A 20,569-nucleotide genomic window follows, 5' to 3' on the forward strand; every position below is an offset into this window, starting at 1 on the left:
GCATTTTACTAATTTTGTCAAAAAATCAAAATTAAAATCAAGTTTGGGTCAACTGGGCAATGAGCAAGATTTTTTGCATGAGTGGATCCAAGTTGTCATAAATGTCTTTGCAAATTTTTCTAGGGTGTCTTCTAAGTTTATATGAATCGTAGATTTCAGCGCCCAAATCTTTATATACAACTACACCGTTTGAGTTAACGTTGTTAATATTTGATGGGGATGATATTGAAGTTAAAGGTGCTTGCCTTTCTCCTTCAATTATGAGAAGTTGAGCTAGCTGATAACGAAACTTTGCGATTGTGTTCTCATCAAAAATATCGCTCGATACGTTGGATATTGAGTCTATTGTGAGTTATTTCCCTGCGTTCATTCTTCAATTTTTGGGTTTTAATGCGTTTAGGTTGAATAACTCCGACTCGTAGAATTTTCACTGAATTTTCACAATTTTGTAAGTTGGTGGAGTAAAAGTGGCAAATTTGAGCAGTGTGATCATTTTGTTTGTGTAGTTTTCCTTGTCTTTTTTTAAATATCTTGTCTCGCTTGGCTATGCGCACCATATCTCATTCATCGTACTTTGGAATTGAAGATTTTTGGTTGTTAAGAGCTAGAGATATTTAAAAAAGCGCATGCTCATTGAAAACTGTATTTGGCGCCTATTTGTTCATAAGATTTATACGGCTGCTTATCTTTTCAACAATTTTGGTAACTTTTTAATTTTACTCCAAGTCCACTTCTCCTCGAGATATTTTGTAACTGATATTTTTGAGTGATCTAATGTTCTTCTAGGCAAAACCCGACTTTCTTTTGCTTTCAGTTGTTTATAACTGGAAAATCACTTTATTGCAAAAGTTTTTGAATGCTCCTTTAAACTCAATCTCCTGGTCAGTGTAGTATTTGTTTTTTATTGTTTTTTTGAACGCCTCCTGGAAGTCCACTGCATATTTTCTTGGCATAGTTCGAACACGAAGTTAACGTAATACCACATCAACCGCCCCTAATAAGTACTTAAACCCGTTATTATACTTTTGAACATTTTCGATAAAAGCCAATCAATGGACAAAACTTTGTTTACTCTATATCCTATAACTTTTCGTTTAACAAAAATTTTTGTGAATTGTTCGTGTTTTGTATAGGAGCTCTTCAACTGTAAGTATTTGACAACGTTTGCTCGAGGCAAACCACTGGCTTTTCTCGAATTTAATATGCTTACAAGCGCCGCATATCCATTGTTGAACAAAGGTTTCCAAAGCTTAACTTGGTAATAAGTAGTTTTTCCATGAGCATTTGGATTTACAATTTTCTGCATTCTAAAAGCTGATCTTGTCATCGCTAGTAGCTTTTATTTTTCCTGCTTCCTTAGTTCTTGCTTTGTCTTCGGATTTTTTTTCCAAAAGAGAGGTTTTATCTTTTGTGGACAATAGCAGCAACTTTTTAACGTATATATTGCCCAACAAATGGCTATTAATATCAAATGATAGCAAAACGCTTAAATGTTCAAAAAATAACTTTGAGGCTGGTTGTTGTAAATTGTACAGAACCTCAGCAGCAAGCAGTCCAGTGCTCACTCCGCGCCTTAGTTTTGATTTTGATAGACCCAAGGATAATAACTCTGATTGGATTATTTCCTCCAATAGTTTGTTGGCTCTTCCCAATTTAGGTTCTTCAGGTAATCAACAATTTTCAACACCTGCTGACCAATTTGAATTATTTACGTGGTGTCAATTGTTTCCTGTCTAGATTCGCTAATTTTTTCTTATACCTCGCCTTTAGTTTGTTGTTCCGCATATTGGCGTGGAGTTGGTGGTGGTTATGGAAACTTGTTTCTCTTTAGAAGTGAAATCCAATTGGTTTTGTCTACACAATTTCTTTCACTAAGAAGCTCACCTATCTGGTATTGATTGACTGTATACATCCGACAAAGTATCAGCCTGAACTCTGCAGTAAACATTTCTTTCAAAATAAGTTACACATGGATATGCAAATAGATTATTGAGTTCAAATTTTCTAATTCTTTACTTTCACTATTGTAAACACAGAAAGCACGTTCATCACACAGTCAATCAAGAACCAAATAAAGTTAATTTTGTTTTTTAGACTGGGTGTTGGTGCTTGGTTTCTGCTAGCTGAACATTCCGTGAGCATAAGCAAGCGTTTTTGTTCAATTTTAAATGCTGTGATGACAGCCTTTTCAGCGGGAATTTAGAAAATAGAGGTATCAGTTCCAATAAGTTGTGATGCAAAGCATAAGGCTAGTTTTTAGATAAAAGTCAATAACTAGGTGTCCGTGCGGTTCAGGTTCTGCTAATTTTTATGCATCCTTGTGTAACTGTAGAGAATTCAACTGCTTGCCAAGGTATTCAATCTGTTGAATCTTACGCAAATGATTTTAAAATACAAACTCAAACAGTCATATATAAATTGTACTCACGTTAATCGTTCTCGAGCACTTGTTTTGGTGAAACAAACTATGCTTCACATATATAACATGGAATTTGCGATACCGTCGAGAGATAGCTTTTATTACAAACTCTATGTCTTTAAATACCTCTTTGCGTGAATCTTCTTGAACAAGGCCACATTTTGAAGAACTTTCTAATTCGAAGCTCGAGTATTTTATAAAATCAATGTGTTGTATTTTTCCCTGCATGTCTCTGAAAGGTGGTTGGAGCTCCTCATAAAAGTAATAACTTTTCTCAAAACATGGATGATAGGTATTACCCTGCAGACTACAAAACTCGAGCATTGTTTTTCCCGAACCACTAGGTCCGGCAACTGACATAAATATCCTCCCAGGTCACAAAATGTTTTTGTTCACAATTTCAAACTTAGCAAGTTGTACCACAAAGAACATGTAAAGCAAAGAATACGATTTTTGAACAAAAAATATTACCTCAGACCCGGGTACTCTTGAGTTTGAACAACACCGCCAAGGAGGTCTCGTCATTTTGATCACATCAAAGACCAATTTGCCGATACCAGCATCAGCCTCATCTCTTTGATTCAATTGAAATGTTGGCGTAAGATTCAAGATTCAAATTGAAAACCCGAAAAAAATTAATGATTTTATTCGCTATTCTCAGTTGGCAACTGTTTCATTTACCAGAATTGAAACAAATTGAAAACCTCTAGGTGAATTCTTATCTCCAGTTTACAGCAAAAACCTGATGAGACGTTTTCCTTAAATGATGATTGACTGACCAATTTTTACACTTCCAAATGTTCCCGAACATTGAGTAGCAACTCGTCTGGCATCTTTTAAAAAGGAGTTCAACAAGTAAATATCTTGAAACTCTTCGACAGATAGGTTGTCAGTGTTGTCGTCCCTTCACTGTGCGCCGCTTTGTGTCCACTTTGAAGAAAATTCTGGCTTTACGTTCTGCACAATGAATGGATACTTGACGGTTTGCGGTAAAAATATTTGAATATAGAATGCAAGAGGCAACGGTTTCCTCTGGAAACAACTCTGAAACGAGGAGATCAATTAAATCTTCCAGATTGTTAACTGTTTTTTTCGTTTCCTATAGCATAAAATCGTTCACTAGAGCTTAGACAAATGGTTATCAAGTCATTATTAGAATTATTGCTGTCGTCCCGATCACAACCCTGCAGGTTCTGCGTAAGCAAAAAACAAATTCTCGATCGCGCGCGGGTAAATCATTAATGCTGTTAGGCTGTTTGAAAAAAATTTTATCCAGGCAACTGGAACACAAACTTAGTTTGTTTTAATAAATCCAATGGATTCTAGATTGAAACCTTCTCGGTAATAAACAAAAATTTTTGCAGCCTTTCTTCTAAGTTTGCCAGCAAACAAATTTGCAATAAAATTTTGAATGAACAATTTTCGCCGTTAGAATAATTAATATTCCAGTCAGATGACCAAAAATATAGTTTTTATTGCTGAAAAACGGAAGCCATAAACATACACAGGGCCTGTGTTTCTACAATCTTTAATTAATCCAGCCTATCGTGTAATGCTGCACGAAGTTGTAAATTTTTGCTTTGTTTCAGTAAGAGATCTAGTCTTGAAGTAACGATTCTAATAAAACACCATAGGGTGTGAGTTTGAGTGCTAACTCTCCATCGATTTCGGGATCTAATAATGTGCACGCTGCAACAAAAAAAACTGGCGATGAGATACGTGAAAATTGGTTGAGCTACTTCTCAGTAAAAGAGCTTTCGCGTGACTTGATTCAATGTCTTGTGGTCTAATTTTACAAAATATTCAATGTATACTGAATTTTCAGGTCTCAAATTTTTAATAAATCATTTTGTCATTAGTTGGGAATTCTTTCGATTGATCAGTACTGCGTTCTAATTGGTCCATTTTACTTCTGAAGTGCATCAAAAACTCAACATCATTGAACGTGATCTCTTCATTCACTACGTATTTCATCTTCCAGAAGATCATTTTCTAATCAATTCCTTCAAAAACAGGTTAAATACCGAATTATGTTTTTAAAACAAAATTATGCGCAATTTGTGAACATACGCATGTATGACCACAAGTGTCTTTATACAGAAGTTCGCTTTTTAAACTTTGCTTGGGACTGGCTATTTCTTTTCAACTTATGCATTCCTGCGTGCATGTACATGTATTTATGTATGTATGTATGTATATATGTTCGTATGTATGTATGTATGTATGTATTTATGCATGTATGTGTGTATGTAAGTATGTATGTATGTATGTATGTATGTATGTATGTATGTATGTATGTATGTATGTATGTATGTATGTATGTATGTATGTATGTATGAATGTATGTATGTATGTATGTATGTATGTATGTATGAATGTATGTATAAATGTATGCAAGTATATTTTTATGCGGACTACATGGAGTGAGATGGGGAATATCTAGTTATATGTATTGAGATTAGTTATAGTGATAACTTTGTTTGTGTAGTTTTGCCTGTCTTCTTTTTTGAATACTTTGTCTGGCTTGGCTATGCGCACCAGATCTCCTTCATTGTACTTTGGAATTGAAGGTTTCTGGTTGTTAAAACCTAGAGATATTTAAAAAAGCGCATGCTCTTTGAAAACTTTATTTGGCGCCTATTTTTTCATAAGATTTATAGGGCTGCTTATCTTTTCAACAAATTTGGGTAATTTTTTAATATTACTTCAAGTCCACTTCTCCTCGAGATATTTTGTAACTGATATTTTTGACCGATCTAATTTTCTTCTAGGCCAAAACCGACTTTCTTTTGCTTTCAGTTGTTTATAACTGGAAATTCACTTTATTACAAAAATTTTTGAATGCTCCTTTAAACTCAATCTCCTGATCAGTGTAGCATTTGTTTTTTATCGTTTTTTGAACGCATCCTGGAAGACCATGGCATATTTTCTCGGAATAGTTTGAACACGAAGGTAACGTAATATCACATCAACCGCCCCTAATAAATACTTGAACTCGTTATTATACTTTGGATTATTGTCGATAAAAGCCTAGTCAATGGATAAAATTTGGTTTACTCTATATGCTATAAATTTTCGTTGCACAAAAATGTTTGTGAATTGTTCTTGTTTTGTATAGGAGCTCTTCAACTGTAAGTATTTGACAACGTTTGCACGAGGCAGACCACTGGCCTTTCTCGAATTTAATATGCTTACAAGCGCCGCATATCCATTGGTGAACAAAGTTTTCCAAAGCTTAACCTGGTAATAAATAGTTTTTCCATGAGCTTTTGGATTTACAATTTTCTGCATTCTAAAAGCTGATCTTGTCATCGCTAGTAGCTTTTATTTTTCCTGCTTCCTTAATTCTTGCTTTGTCTTCGGATTTTTTTCCAAAAGAGAGTTTTTATCTTTTGTGGACAATAGCAGAACCTTTTTAGCGTATATATTGCCAAAAAAATGGCTATTGATATCAAATGATACCAAAACGCTAAAAGATTCAAAATATAACTTTGAGGCTGGTTGTTATAAATTGTACAGAACCTCAGCAGCAAGCAGTCCAGTGCTCACACCACGCATTAGTTTTGATTTTGATAGATCCAAAGATAATAACTCTGATTTGGATTATTTCCTCCAATAGTTTGTTGGCTCTTCTCAATTTAGGTTCTTTAGGTAATCAACAATTTTCAACACCTGCTGACCAATTTGAATTATGTCAGTGTTGTCAATTGTTTCCTATCTAGATTCGCTAGTTTCTTCTCTTACCTCGCCTTTAGTTTGTTGTTCCGTATATTAGCGTGGAGTTGGTGGTGGTTATCTACGAAAAAGAACATCCTAAAAGACATTATTAGGAATATTGCTGACGTCCCGATCACAACCCTGCAGGTTCTGCGTAAGCGAAAAAACAAATTCTCGATCACGTGAGGGTTAATCAGGATATTTGTTTGGCTGTTTGAAAAATATTTTATCCTGGTAACTGGAACACAAACTAAGTTTTTTTATTGAATCCAATTTACTCTAGATTGAAACCTTCTCGGTAATAAAAAAAAATTTTGCAGCCTTTCTTCTAAGTTTGCCAGCAAACAAATTTGCAATAAAATTCGAATGAACAATTTTCGCAGTTAGAATAATTTATATTCCAGTCAGATGACCAAAAATATAGTTTTTATTGCTGAAAAACGGAAGCCATAAAAATACACAGGGCCTGTGTTTCTACAATCTTTAATTAATCCAGCCTTATCGTGTAATGCTGCATGAAGTCGTAAAACTTTGCTTTGTTTCAGTAAGGGATCTAGTCTTGAAGTAACGGTTCTAATAAAACACCATAGGGTGTGAGTTTGAGTGCTAACTCTCCATCAATTTCGGGATCTAATATTGTGCACGCTGCAACAAAAAAAACTGGCGATGAGAGACGTGAAAATTGGTTGAGCTACTTCTCAGTAAAAAAGCTTTCGCGTGATTTGATTCAAGGTCTTGTGGTCTAATTTTACAAAATATTCAATGTATACTGAATTTGCAGTTCTCAAATTTTTAAGAAATCATTTTGTCATTAGATGGGAATTCTTTTGATTGATCAATACTGCGTTCTATTTGGTCCATTTTACTTTTGAAATGTCTTAAATGCATCACAAACTAAACATCATTGAACGTGATTTCTTCATTCACTACGTATTTCATCTTGCAGAAGATCCTTTTCTATTCAATTCCTTCAAAAACAGGTTAAATACCGAATTACGTTTTTAAAACAAAATTATTCGCACATTTGAGAACATACGCATGTATGACCACGAGTGTCTATATACAGAAATTCTTTTTTTAAAACTTTGCTTGGGACTGGCTATTTTTTTTCAACTTATGCATTCATGCATGCATATACATTTATTTATGTATGTATGTATGTATTTATGTTCGTACGTACGTATGTATGTATGTATGTATGTATGTATGTATGTATGTATGTATGTGAGTATGTATGTATGTAGTTATGTTTGTATGTATGTATGTATGTATGTATGTATGTATGTATGTATGTATGTATGTATGTATGTATGTATGTATGTATGTATGTATGTATGTTTGTATGTATGTATGTATGTATGTATGTATGTATGTATGTATGTATGTATGTATGTATGTATGTATGTATGTATGTATGTATGTTTGTAAGTATGAATAAATGTATGCATGTATATTTTTATGTATGTATATGGGTATGTATTTATGTGTGTATGTATTTTCTTATGTATGTATCTCTGTGGAGAGCGGACTACATATAGTGAGATAGGGAACAACTAGTTATATGTATTGAGATTATTTTTGACCAACTACATGTATTAAGATTAGGTAGAGTCGACTACATGTAGTCAGATTAAGTGTAGGCGACTACCTTTATGACAAAAAGGTATTGCCGACTAAAAGTATAAAGCTACGGTATAGTCGGCAACCTGTATTAAGACTTGTTTTAACCAGTTGCGTACTCTAAGATTAAGCATAAACAACTTGGTATCTTATAATTAAGGAAGTAGGAGTTGATTGAGTCATCCTGTTGTAGACAGACGTTTTCAAATCTGAGTGGTTAATTTCTCAGCTGATGAGCTTTTCACTGATTTAAGTATTATTTTTTTCATAATGAAGACACTATTTGTAAAAGAAACGTTCAGTGAAATTAGATTTTTCTCAATCTCAATTGTATTAATTATACAGTTCAAATAATCGTTTTATACAGTTCAAATAATCGTTTTATACAGTTCAATTAATCGTTTTATAAAATTTTAATGGTTAATCATTTTTTATAGTTGCACTTATTTCTAAATATTTGTAGACAAATCACGTTGGGTGTATTTTGAATAAGTTTAATAATTTTTGTTTCTAATGTGTTTATTGTTAAATGTTTACTGAGCATGTGGGTATTGATTTTCAAGTTATTGATTAATTTTCTCTAATTGGCTATCAGTTTTGAAGATAAACCCTGCGCTCTGATTGTTCAACTTTTTTACTGAAAAACACAAGGTGTTTCTAACAGTGAACATGATTGAAAAAGATCTCTTACTTCTCCCACTAAATCTTACAACTTAACATTTCTCATTCAACGCATTAATCAACAGGATAGTCAAAGTCCTTTTGCTCCGACAATTTGTGTGTCCATTTAAAACATATGTTATTAAGACAAATGTATAAATACAATATCTGCTTCTAGTCTAAAACTTTGGGCGTTTACGTATAAACATATGAAAATTTTTGATGTGTGCGTGTACAGGGGCGTTAGTTAGGCGGGGGTTGTTTTTTTTATGTTTGTGTGTTTGTTGGTGTTTCCGACAACTTTTATCACTTAAAAAACTTTATGGACCCAAAAAATCTACGAATTAAATTCTCGTCGGGGCCAAAAATTCAACTTTCGGAAAAATTTTTTTTGACTTTTTTTTCACGCAGAAAACATGTTTCATAACATTTCTCATCTATCAGAGACAAAAATTTTTTAGATCCCTTTTTTCACCAAAAAATATGCAATTGAAAGGCCCCTAGCGGCCTTTAAAAATTTGATTTTTAAAAAACTTGTTTCCGAATAATTTTTTCACTTACAAAACATGATACGTATACAATAAATGGAGACATAATTTTTTAGCTAAGGGCAAACATCAGAAAAACTAGCAGTTGAGTGCTATCTGATGCAATCTTACTGTGCTATTGCCGTAGTCTATGTCGACATGATGAATCAACCAATCAGACTATGCCAGCTGGCAAAGTATAAACCATCACTATAAAAAGCAGTGAATTTGTAGTAGAAGCACTTTTTCCAAATCTTCGAGGATTCAATCCACTGGCTGGCGATTCAAGCCCAGCAGCAGAGGAATAGCCGCCAACAACAACAACAAGCTCAGCTGAGCGCGGCAGCTAAATGCTTAGCAATATAGCTCGAGCAGTAAGAACTAATGCTTAGCTTATTTCTTGACATTAGTAGTACATATAAGTATGCGCTATATTAGATAGTGATGACTGTAACTAAGTATGTGTTTCCAATTCAACATAACATTATCCACGCATATTTTTTACTCTAAAACAACATATTTTTCAAAATCGTGGAACATATATGCAAGATTATCTTTTTTTCGTCCGTCAAGGTTTCAATTTTTGTTTACGCATCAGAGGAAAACAATTTGCATTCCTTAGAGGCTACTTTTGAATTTTATTCATGTGACTTATTCATATGAAGTTTTATCATTAGTTGACCTGCTTAAAAATCTAAAACGAGGAAAGCTGAAGGAAGAGAAGGCAGAAAAAAAGTATTAGTTAGGTTTGAGATGGGATAGTTAAATATTTTAATATAATTGTAACAACTGTGATATTAAGGTGTATATAATTATGACTAAATTGGTTTATACAAATGTGTGAGAAACAACAGCTATATTTCCACTATTCACTAAAATTTCCAGTATATTAAGCCTATGTTGAGAAAAGAATTGCTAAAAATTGGGTCAAAAATGTTTAAAAAGTGGACGAAAAAGGAGCTAGAAAGAAGTTCAGAAAAGAAACAACTATCGCTGTATTTCCAAGGCATTTGCAAGATTGTGGAAGCAATGTTTCAGTTTAGCGCAATTTTGGCAACACAGAAATGAGGTCAAAGTGGCTTATTTTGTGCTCCTTTTTATGAAAATAGGAATAGTCATTTTGGAATACGAGATTAAGCCAATAGATTCAGTTACGTTTTTATGTTTTGAAAAGAAAATCAGTAGCACTATTTTGATATAGTGATCATTTGTAAAATTTTTGTAAAATCAATAACTTTGATAGAAATTTACCAAGGGAGTAAACAAAACAATTTATACCAGCTGAATCATCTCATAATTTGAAACTTCAGATTTCTCTCAAAAAGAACCAAATCATAAAACACTGTAAAAAATATTGTACGATTGAAAGTTTATATAATAAAACCACTCATATCTTTCTACTTCTAAAAAGTAGACCGGCAAAAATCGGCTCAACAAAAAACCGAGTTGAGCATAGAATTTCCCTAACTTTTTATTAATTCTGTTCTCTGAAATTTTTTGCAAAGCTCGTGTTATCAATATTTTTTTCTTTTTTTTTCTCTCATTTTTAACTAATTACGTTATTCAATATAAAGAAGTTTATATTACCAAATATATACCGTTGGGCCAAAATCCACAGTCTATAAACAGAAATAGAACCCAGTCTATCAAAAGCACTAAAATATCAAAAAAATATATTTCAGGAAATGGAAATATCATCTGAGCAAATTTCATCGAAAATCAAATCTATACTGTAAAATTACAACAAATTTTTAATCATGTCGTCGTTCGAAATATATTGTTGAAATAAACGGAACAAATATTGAAAATTGAGTTGGAAAATGTCGTCTCAAAATAAGACTTTGATTTTTGTTAATTCTAGATCTTATCTTAGCTCTCAAAATTATCTCAGCGGTTTTGGGACCGAAACTAAAACTACTTTGGATAACTATGAACTCAAAGTACGAAATAATTTTGAAATTTAAAGAAGTAAGGAGGCTCGGAGAACATATCTGTTAATCTATTGAGGTATAGCAAGTGAGGTTGACTAGTTAAGATTTCAACAATTAGTGGTAGCTCAACATTACGTTGCAAAAGTTACCTTTGCTCAAGTAATTTTTACTAAAAATGTCATTGCTATTCTCGACTATGTTTTAAGAGTTAGATTGTAGGCATGTATGCATACTTGTGATAGTAAACAAAATTTGTTCATTGTTTGGAAATGTCCATCAGAATTGTCCACGAAACTTTTTTGAAAGCTTTTTCCATCAGAAAGCAAGATCGAACAACTGTGACAACATCGTCACAAAACAGTTGTCAAATTTGTCTACGCCGTGCGTTACTGTTGTCAATTGTCACTAACCGAGATAGTTAACAACATGTCAATTAGACCGAAAAAATCAGATTGGTGATTGGTTACTTAAATGTCATTTGCATTACTAGCTGTGGATTAAACGGTAAGTTTCAATTCATTTCCTTCACATTTTTCTACGGTTGGCGTATATATTTTTTCGTCGTGAATAGCAGTGACCTTAGATGAGAATATGTGACATAGTATTGTCACTGTTTTCCACGAAGGAAAAAAAACCACATGTAGCTTTTGAAACGTCGTGAACCATTAAAGCTTTTTTGAAATGGTTGAAAAATCAAATTGGTTTTTGTCGTATTTCTCTCTTTCGCTCACCCACATCACAAATAATTCCACTGTGAATAAAACTTCAGATTAATCAGTCAGAATGGTGTGATTTATTATGTCTACCAATTATAGATTGAAATTTGAGATATGGCAAAAGAAGTCGTTGTGATCTGAACTATTTTCGATCACAAAAGATGTGGCTGAGTTTTGTCACATATGAAGTCTGCTTGACCGTATCAGACAAAGTCATGGGTCAAATATGGAAATTTATTTTCCCAATCGTCACGAATATAAACAAAAAGTTGAACCTCTGCAAGTGTGTTACTTGGTTCACCCGCCCAAATATCCCAAAATATTTTGTCATCTTTGGAAACTCCGTCCCTGGTCTTGAAGGAGCCTTCAGTCTTTATGAGCCCAAGCCAAAAGGTCTGCTCATTCATGTGTTCTATTAAGAACATCAGTTGTTCCTGAGTCCCATCGATATCTTCGAATAGTTCACTATTCTCGTTATCCCAACAATAACGTTGAGCCACATCAATTGTATACAGCTTTCCGTGGTACCAAATAAGCCAATTGAAATTTTCGAATTCCTCGTGCAGTTTGGTGCCTCGACCTTTGGTGTGATTTTGCACCCGGTATTCGCGATATTCTGTATCGGAATTGATTATCAATTTTTCACTCCATTCGCTGACGTAAGACCAGATTTGTTTCTCGGCTATCAAACACGGTTCGTCAATTTTCACATTAAAAACCATGGTCGATGTTAGGTTGAGACTACAATACGGGTTTGAATTGAGTTTCATGCCGACATGAACGCACTCGCTATTGTCCGAAAGAGTCCAATGGTGATCGTCTAAACACAAAAATTACCCAGCGAATTGATTCATAGGCAAATTGATCCGTGAGCAACCCCCTCTGCAATCAAAGAGGGTTGTGATGAACCCAACGTGGATCTTATGCCAATGTTTTTATCTGTAGCTCACAAACCAATTCAATGGAAAGTTTATGTGATAAACGTTGGATAGAAAAATAAACACTTTATATTAAAAAAGCCCATACAAAAATCAAAGAATTCTTAGTATGCAAAATAGCGAAGGTGCAAAATTCAAAAAAAAGGGACCTCTGATGTATAAATGATTTTACAAGTCACCGCAGGATCCATATTCTGACTTTATATTTTTTGTCATGAAATTTTAAATCCTCTGCTATAGAAAACTTCGAACAAAAGATAATTAACATAAGCTCAAAAAGAGATCACGCAATGACATTTTTGCAAGAGATTTTACATGAAAACGAGGAAAATTAAACACCTGGTGGTATATGAAGAAGAAACGTCGCTAATGTATATTCTCTAAGCAACCCGTTTTTGTGTTTTTTGACAAAACAGTCCCATTCAAAATAGTCTCTCACAAAATAGTCCCTAATTGCAAAATATGCCCACATATAACAATGCCCAAAAAAACTGTCCAAAGAAAGCGAAAAAGAAAACAACGTCAGACAAAAAGTCAGAAAAATCAACCTGGCTAAACATTATCAATTGAAACTGTCTTCAATGTCCATAATTGATGATCAGCCCATTCCTCGCACCAATCACTTTATTTAAGCTAACCAGCCTTCGGAAAAACTAGCTCTGGAAGTTCTTTTCCGTCATAAACCTGATTTTTAACAAAAAATTGTTCGACTCTAACAAAAAGTTTCATAAACTTTGTTTACCGTTTTTTATTCAGAACAAAGAATCCTATCAAAAATGTTCAAATTAACTCTTAATATAAAAATTATGAGGAAATATTAAAGTTAAATAAAACAAATGGTACTGACATCTGATACATGACAATTTACCAAGTGCATTATACCAAATACCATTACATTTAATGCCATTATACCCAAATTACTTTGATATATTCGTTCAATAATCCGAATAGAAAATAGTGGTGACTATTATGGCTATGACATGTTCAAGCGGATAATTGAATCGCTTGTGTGGTTGTGATAGCTTCATTTCAAGTCCCATGGGTTGTTGAGTTTTGACCCTGGCCATTAAGTATGTCAAAACAAGCGTGTAATAGCTATTGCTAATTTGAATTCGAATAATTTATTGAAAAAATCTAATTGCGTTGGATATAAGGGAATTGGCTATAATAGCATTGGGTATTATCCTAGCACCCTGGAGTCTGATGTGATATTGAGGTTTTTATAAGAATTGGGTAGGTCGTTGACAGTTTCTTAACCAATATCAATCTATCGTATGTCAATTCTTTGTTATGTGAGATAAACAGACGAAACTTTTGTATGCTCAATCTTTATGCCGAAGTTTTTGCTGAATGTTTTTACTATATTTTATTGTCCTTCTGGCCAAAATAATAGGGGTCCTTCCCTTTGTAGCCCCCCAGCCTTTTCTTGTTAATAGTCCAGCCTTTTCTTGTTAACACAGAAAGTTCGCTAAATTAATCGAGGCAGAGATTCTTAAAATGTTAATTAAATTACATAAAAGAAAAAAATCAAATATATATTTCTATCTACTTGCTCATAGTGTGTTGTGGTGTAACTGTTAAGAACACTTGATATTTACCTCCCTTCTAAATGCTCGGAGAAAGTTTGATCCAACAAAGCAATTGAAAACTTTAATAAATTTCCAATTTCTTTGGTGAATTGAATGCATATAAAGTTTCCTTTCAATTTACTTTCAGCTTTGAGAAACAATTTAAGATTTCTGAGACTTGCAGATTTGTTGTCGTTTTGGCTTAAATGCAATGGATAGTGCAAGTTGGCGCCAGCTCAGATAGACAGATATAGGAAAAATGTGATATCATATTTTCAGTTATTACTGTCAGAATTCGTTCATTTCTTTTATGTGTCTTCTATATACTTGTTAAGTCCCATTCCTCCTATCGGTAGATTTGAGGCCCAATTTTTCGAAAAATGTTAATTTCAAAATTTTGCCCATGTTTTAACATTAGCTATAGAATAAATCTAGTAGCCCGACAATTATGTTAACACTGATGATAATAATTTTTATATCAAACGTTGTGTCGTATCATTGTCTTTAACCCCTCAAAAATTTAAATTGATTCCATTTTTTAGTTTCCGGGATGTTTGCGGAAAACCATCCAAATTTGCCCTCATTTAGATATAACCTTCGAGCCAAAGTTTTGTTATGAGCTTTCTATTCATTTAGAATACGTTCATTTGAGTTTATTTGCCACCTCATCTCAATGTTAGCGCTGTTTATATTTATGATTTGCTCATTTCAACTATCTATACCTCTAGTATAAATAAAGTTGTAGTTTAAAGCAAATTTATATTCTTTCCAGTTATATTGAGTGCAACTATATGCTATTTAATGCTTCTAGTTAAATTTCTTGCGTTTTAAACCTTGGTCTAAAATTTTCCCAACTTGAATAAATCAAATGACATCATTTTTGAATAGACAAAAGAAAAGTTTTTAAGTTTTACTTTGGAATCAGGGCCGGTGTAAAGATTATCAAGCTAGAGTTAGTAATCAGCCGTTATATTTGGTCCCGCGACCCACGAACGTTATTTGATTTCCAGTAAAAGATTTGAATATTATTTCGTGGTTACTTTGATTTGGGTTACGTGTATTTTTCACGATTACAAATAATGAAGGTCGATTATTCGAATATTTAAAAACATTTACTTGATTCCGACGACAAAACGCGGTGGGACAAACTTCTTCAGGAGAATTCTTCAACCAAAGAAGAAAATGAAGCACTCAACACAAAGCTACAGAAGCAAAGAGTGGACGTCAAGAGTGATGTTACGAGACTCAAGTCTATTGAGTTGACAAATTGTTTCATTAAACAACATAAGCTTTTTAAAAGTTATAAAGAAGCTCTCGATGCCAAAATAGGTTTACTGAAAGACAACTGCAAAAGCAAAAGAGCTTATCTATGCTCCTCGAAGGAGAAAGAATTCGAGATTGCCTAAAATAATTCGAAAGCAGTGTATCCAGCATTTTCAATTATTAAAATGAAACGAAAATAACTGAAAGATTCTGCAAACTTGTTTCAGTATTTTAAGTACTCTGACCAAATAGCTAGCCAAAAAACAAAAGTTTTTCAGCTCAAAAACGAAGTCAATGTGACCATGCGAGCAGAAGGTCAAGTAAGTAGAATTAAACCAGAAATAGAAAAAATGCAAACACTTCTTGAAGACTTTGAAGAAATAGTTGACCAAAAGTTAGATTTGCTAAGAACCGAAGCTGCACAAAAAAGTTCTTCTTGGGATTTGAGATAGGAATTAAGAAGAGAAATTGAGCCTTGCCTAAAGATTTGGATTGGAAACAAAGCAAACTGGTTCAACGGTTTCCTTCGAAGACGAACAAAACAGATAAAAAACAAGCTTCAACAGATGTTCCATTTTAATGAGCAATCCTAACAAAAACACAAATTTAGCCCCAACAGAAGTTGACAATGACGATGCAGAACACAAACAACCAGCGGATGGAGAAAAAAACGATGATTCGTCAAACCAAAAAAGTCAACCCAGGCGAAATAAAATTGAACAAACTTCAGTTTCTTCTTCAAGTCGTATTGATAAAAAGAGGTTAACATTAGAGGCTGCAATCGCTGGTGATCGAGCAGAAACGGAGATCGGAGCAAGAAAGAGACAACTCGACATGAAAAAAGGCAATCTGATCTATTAGCGGAAAAAGCTGAGATTCAGGAGCCTGAGGAAAGAACTCTTCGGGAGCAGAAAATGAGGCAAATGCAAATCGAATTAAATGAACCGTCTTCTCGTAAAATTGGTATCTCGATACATAGCTTACAATCTTTTTCCTGGAAAAAGTCTGCATCAAGAATTAGTGACTGGGTTGACAATGTGATTCCCGAGGACTCCGTCTTCGCTCTGCAAAATGCCGACGAAGTTAAAAAGGAAAATCAACAAGAACAACATGAGCAAACGCTAACAAAAACGAAAGACTTAACGTCTGTTAAGACTGAAGGTAACAAATACAGCAGTTTCTTGAAAGATGAAGTAAAAAAACCAATGGCTAATCAAGCCACAATAGAATCGATTAAACCAAAGAAAACGTTATTGTTTAACCCATCAGCCAAAATCACTCCAAATACACAGCCATCAATTCAACCGACCGACAATCAGCTTATAAAATTTCCAAAGTTAACACTTCCAGAGTTCTCAGGAAACACTCTAAAATGGCCTGGGGGTCTAATATGTTCCTTGCAACTATGGACAACGCTGGTATCGACAATAACTTGAAAACGAATCATTTGAAGACCTTAGTAACAGCAAAATCTAAAGCAGCAATTGCTGGAATGGGCTACTCAGGTGAGATGTGTCATCATGCTTGGGAAACTCTCTCAAGGAACTTTGGTCGAAAACAAATAATTGTTAGTTTACAGCTCAAGCAAATTCACATCCATCAGTTTATTAAACCACACGATTCACGAGCCGTCATAAAGTATTCCCAAATAGTCTCAAACTGTGTGAATGTGCTTACCCAATATCGTTGTGTCGGGAAATTAACCTCAGAGTCAGTGTTTATCAGTGCTGTCTGAAAACTCACCCTGAACTCGAATCCAAATGGTTTTTCAGAAAGCTAATAGTGGTATGGCAAGAGCGGATCTGAAATACTTCAGTATGTGGTTAAACAGTGTTGCTTTTGTACACAATGAGATAAATATGCAGATCTCGAGCGACAAATATAATAAGTGTCTCACCAATCAGCAGTCACAGTCAATGCTCACATTCGTGCCCTTTTAAGGATGGCACTCACAAGCTATGGAACTGCCCAAAATTCAAATGTCTGAACGGACGGAATTTCGTTAAAATTTGCAAGTCATACAGAGCTTTTGGTGTGAACAGTTGTACAAAAATCCACAATCGATTGTTATATCAAACTACAGGATCAATACAAACGCCCAAAAAGTCCGAAATGAAAGCCTCAACCAATACCACTCAGATCGACAATAGTGGATTGTTTTAACTATTGAAAATAAAAGTCAAAATGAAGATTCAGGAATTTCCACAGAAGCAGTAGTTCTTCAAGATAGTGGGTCTACAGTGTCCTACATTGACCAAACTTTAGCAGATCAGCTAAAAATTACTTCAAAAAGACCAGTCTCAATGAAAGTCAATGGCATTCTAGGAACCGTAGAGTTAGCTAGCCAACACTTTGAACTTGTTGTTGGACCACTAAACCAATTGAAAAAAAACCAATTGCTTTTCCCATTCACTCATCCAATGATGGATATAGGAAATAGTCAACTGGATTACGAACATTTGAAACTACAGCATCCATATCTAAAAGTTCTACCAGACGCCTCAAATCGACTAGACGACGTTAAGATTATTATTGGACAAGATGATTACCACCTCATAAGACATAGTGAGTACAAATCAGGAGAATCGAGTCAACCATGGGTTGTTCGGACTGATCTAGGATGAACAACCAGTGGCCTACTACTTAAGTCTGTCACCAAACGCTTAAATTGTACCACGCAACTTTCATGTGCAGAAGAACCCCTTACAAAACAAGTAAGAAACTGGTGGGACATTGAAGCATCAATCTGTAAGTTACAGGGACAATCAAAAAAAGACAAGAAACCTGAAGAAACTTTGGAAAGAACTACTATGTTTGATGGAGAACGATATGAAATTGGACTATTATGGAACGACAATGAGCGGACGTCGCCAAATAATTTAGCCTCTGCAACAGGACATCTAAAATCTTTAGAACGTCGGTTCAATAATCAACCTCAACTAAAAAGGCGCTATGAGGAAACAATTCAGAAGGACTTGAACAAAGGATTCATCAAGGAACTCGACTATCACGAAATTAAGAAGACGAGTGATTGCCCCAATGGTATCTTCCAAATCACCCTGTTGCCTGTTGTCAACCCACACAAACTAGAGAAAGTAAAAGGAGTGTGTAATGCAGCAGCGAAGTATAAAGGTCTCTCGTTGAACGACAAACTCATGTCTGGTCCCAATCTTCTGAGCAACCTTCTTGAATTAGTTTTCCGATTTCGCGAAAAAGAGAATGCTATTACAGCAGACATTGAGTCAATGTTCTAACAAGTGGCCGTGCCAAAAAACGAGTGCAAGTTTTTGAGCTTTCTTTGGCGCTCAGACCCCAACAGTAAAATTGAAATCTATGAGTACAAAATACACATATCTGGCGCCAAGATTTCTCCAACTTGGTTCAATTACGCACTGCAGAGGACTGGAACAGATCAAAAAGACAATTTTTCTGCAATAGACAAGATTTTGATACGATCTTTTTACATGGATGACTTTGTTAGGTCTGAAAACGTCGAAAATGTAACAGTAAACTTCAGCGAAACGTTCGAGATTGAACCACTTAACTTTGCAATTCTTGGTCTTAAATGGAATGTCGAAGATGAAACACTGGAAGTTACGAGAGGACCTCAAAAGGTATTACCCGAGATAGTTACACAACGAGCGGTTCTGTCAAATGTTTCTTCTGTTTTTGATCCCTTGGGTGTGTTTGCTCCTTTCACAATGCGCATTCAAATACTCCTCAAAAACAATTGGAAGTGCAACGGACAGGAATGGGATAAGAAATTAAGTGAAGAGGAAACAAAACTATCGAAGAAAGGGCTGAAGAATTACACCAAGTTAGAAATTTTGCTCTGCACCAAAAGCATGTTATTACGCGAAAGGACTACATCAACTACATGTCTTCTCAGACGCCTCCCTACATGCAATGTGTATAGTAGCATACATTCGTGATGACTGCGGTGAAGAATTGGTTGTAACTTTCGTTATGGGAAAATGCAGAATCGCACCTATGCGTCAGTTATCAACATCTAGACTCGAACTACAGGCAGCAATGTACGTAACACGCCTGAGTAAACACATTGTTGATGAACTTGATCTGGTGTTTCGCAGTGTTTTCCAGTGGACACACTCATTGACTGTTCTCCATTGACTACACTCATCACATAATATGCAAATAGTGTTCGTGGCAAACATTGTAGCAGAACTCCTCGAGACGTCAACAATTGACGAACGGAAGCACTTCCGATGAACAACTAACCCAGCACACGTGGCATGCAGTTAAAAGATATGGAAGAAAGCGAGAGGATAACGGGGCTACGAGATAAAACCGACGCATGGCGAGAACAACCACCTGTCTTCGATCTGCACAACAACAACATTGATGTAGAAGAAACTGAAAATTTGAAAATAAAACGCCGTCAGTTGAAATGCTAGTGATTTATTGGAGCCGGTTCAGCAGTTGGAATAGGTTAGTGAACACAATTGCATACACAGTGCAGTTATTATTGCAATCAGAACACAAAATGAACAAGCACGAGGGCACTGAATAAGTAAGGATTGTTTTACTGCAAAAATATTGGATTATTGGCTTACGAACCAACCTAAGGAGGATAAAACGTAATTGTGTACTCTGTCATAAACGTGACATTCAAACTCTGCGACCACAGATGGCCGATCTTCCACAACAAAGAGTAGAGGATTGCACCAGCCTTACACAAATACGTGCATCGACTATTTTGGCCTTTTGAAGTCAAGCTATTGAGAGGAACTATGAAAAGATGGTGCTAATTGTTCCCTTGCTTGAGCACGAGAGCTGTGCATATCAAAGTTTCACGTTCATTAGACGCGGAGTCTCGCTTTGCTGCTATTTCTCGATTTGTTGTTCGCAGAGTAAAGCCTTTTACAATGTTGAGCGATAATGGCTCGAACTTTGTCGATGCAGCAAAGATTATGCTGACCATCTGACACAAAAAGAGATCAAGTGAACCATGAACCCTCCCGGAGCTCCTCTTTTCTGAGGAGTATGGGAGAGGCTAGTAAAAAGCTGTAAAAGAGCTATGGTTGCTGCTCTCGTTGGAAGATCAATATCAGATGAAGTTCTCACTACAACAATATGCTTAGTCGAGCAGATGTTGAATGCGCGCCCTTTAAGGTCAGCCAGTAACAACCCCGCAGACTTAGAAACGCTGACATCTAATCATTTTCTCTTGGGAAGATCAAGTATATCTA

At 34.9% G+C, this 20,569-nt stretch overlaps 1 protein-coding gene across 1 annotated transcript; it reads left to right on the top strand.

The window, feature by feature from the left end:
* The first annotated feature begins 16,731 nt into the window (after positions 1-16,731).
* Positions 16,732-18,613, top strand: LOC142341296 (uncharacterized). The gene is made up of 2 exons (XM_075392217.1): positions 16,732-16,864; positions 18,054-18,613. The coding sequence occupies exons 1-2, from the start codon at positions 16,732-16,734 to the stop codon at positions 18,611-18,613; spliced, it is 693 nt and encodes a 230-aa protein (XP_075248332.1).
* Positions 18,614-20,569: the final 1,956 nt, after the last annotated feature.

The sequence above is a fragment of the Convolutriloba macropyga genome, chromosome 6, assembly GCF_964194025.1.
Source record: "Convolutriloba macropyga chromosome 6, txConMacr16.3, whole genome shotgun sequence".
NCBI classification, from domain to species: Eukaryota; Metazoa; Xenacoelomorpha; order Acoela; family Convolutidae; genus Convolutriloba; species Convolutriloba macropyga.

What these genes read in the sequence shown, in the direction of transcription:
- LOC142341296 (XM_075392217.1), top strand. Translation starts at nt 16,732, where the DNA reads ATGGCCTGGGGGTCTAATATGTTCCTTGCAACTATGGACAACGCTGGT. An exon ending in TGCTGGAATGGGCTACTCAG is followed by an intron (nt 16,865 to 18,053) that starts GTGAGATGTGTC and finishes TTTCATGTGCAG; the next exon opens with AAGAACCCCTTACAAAACAA.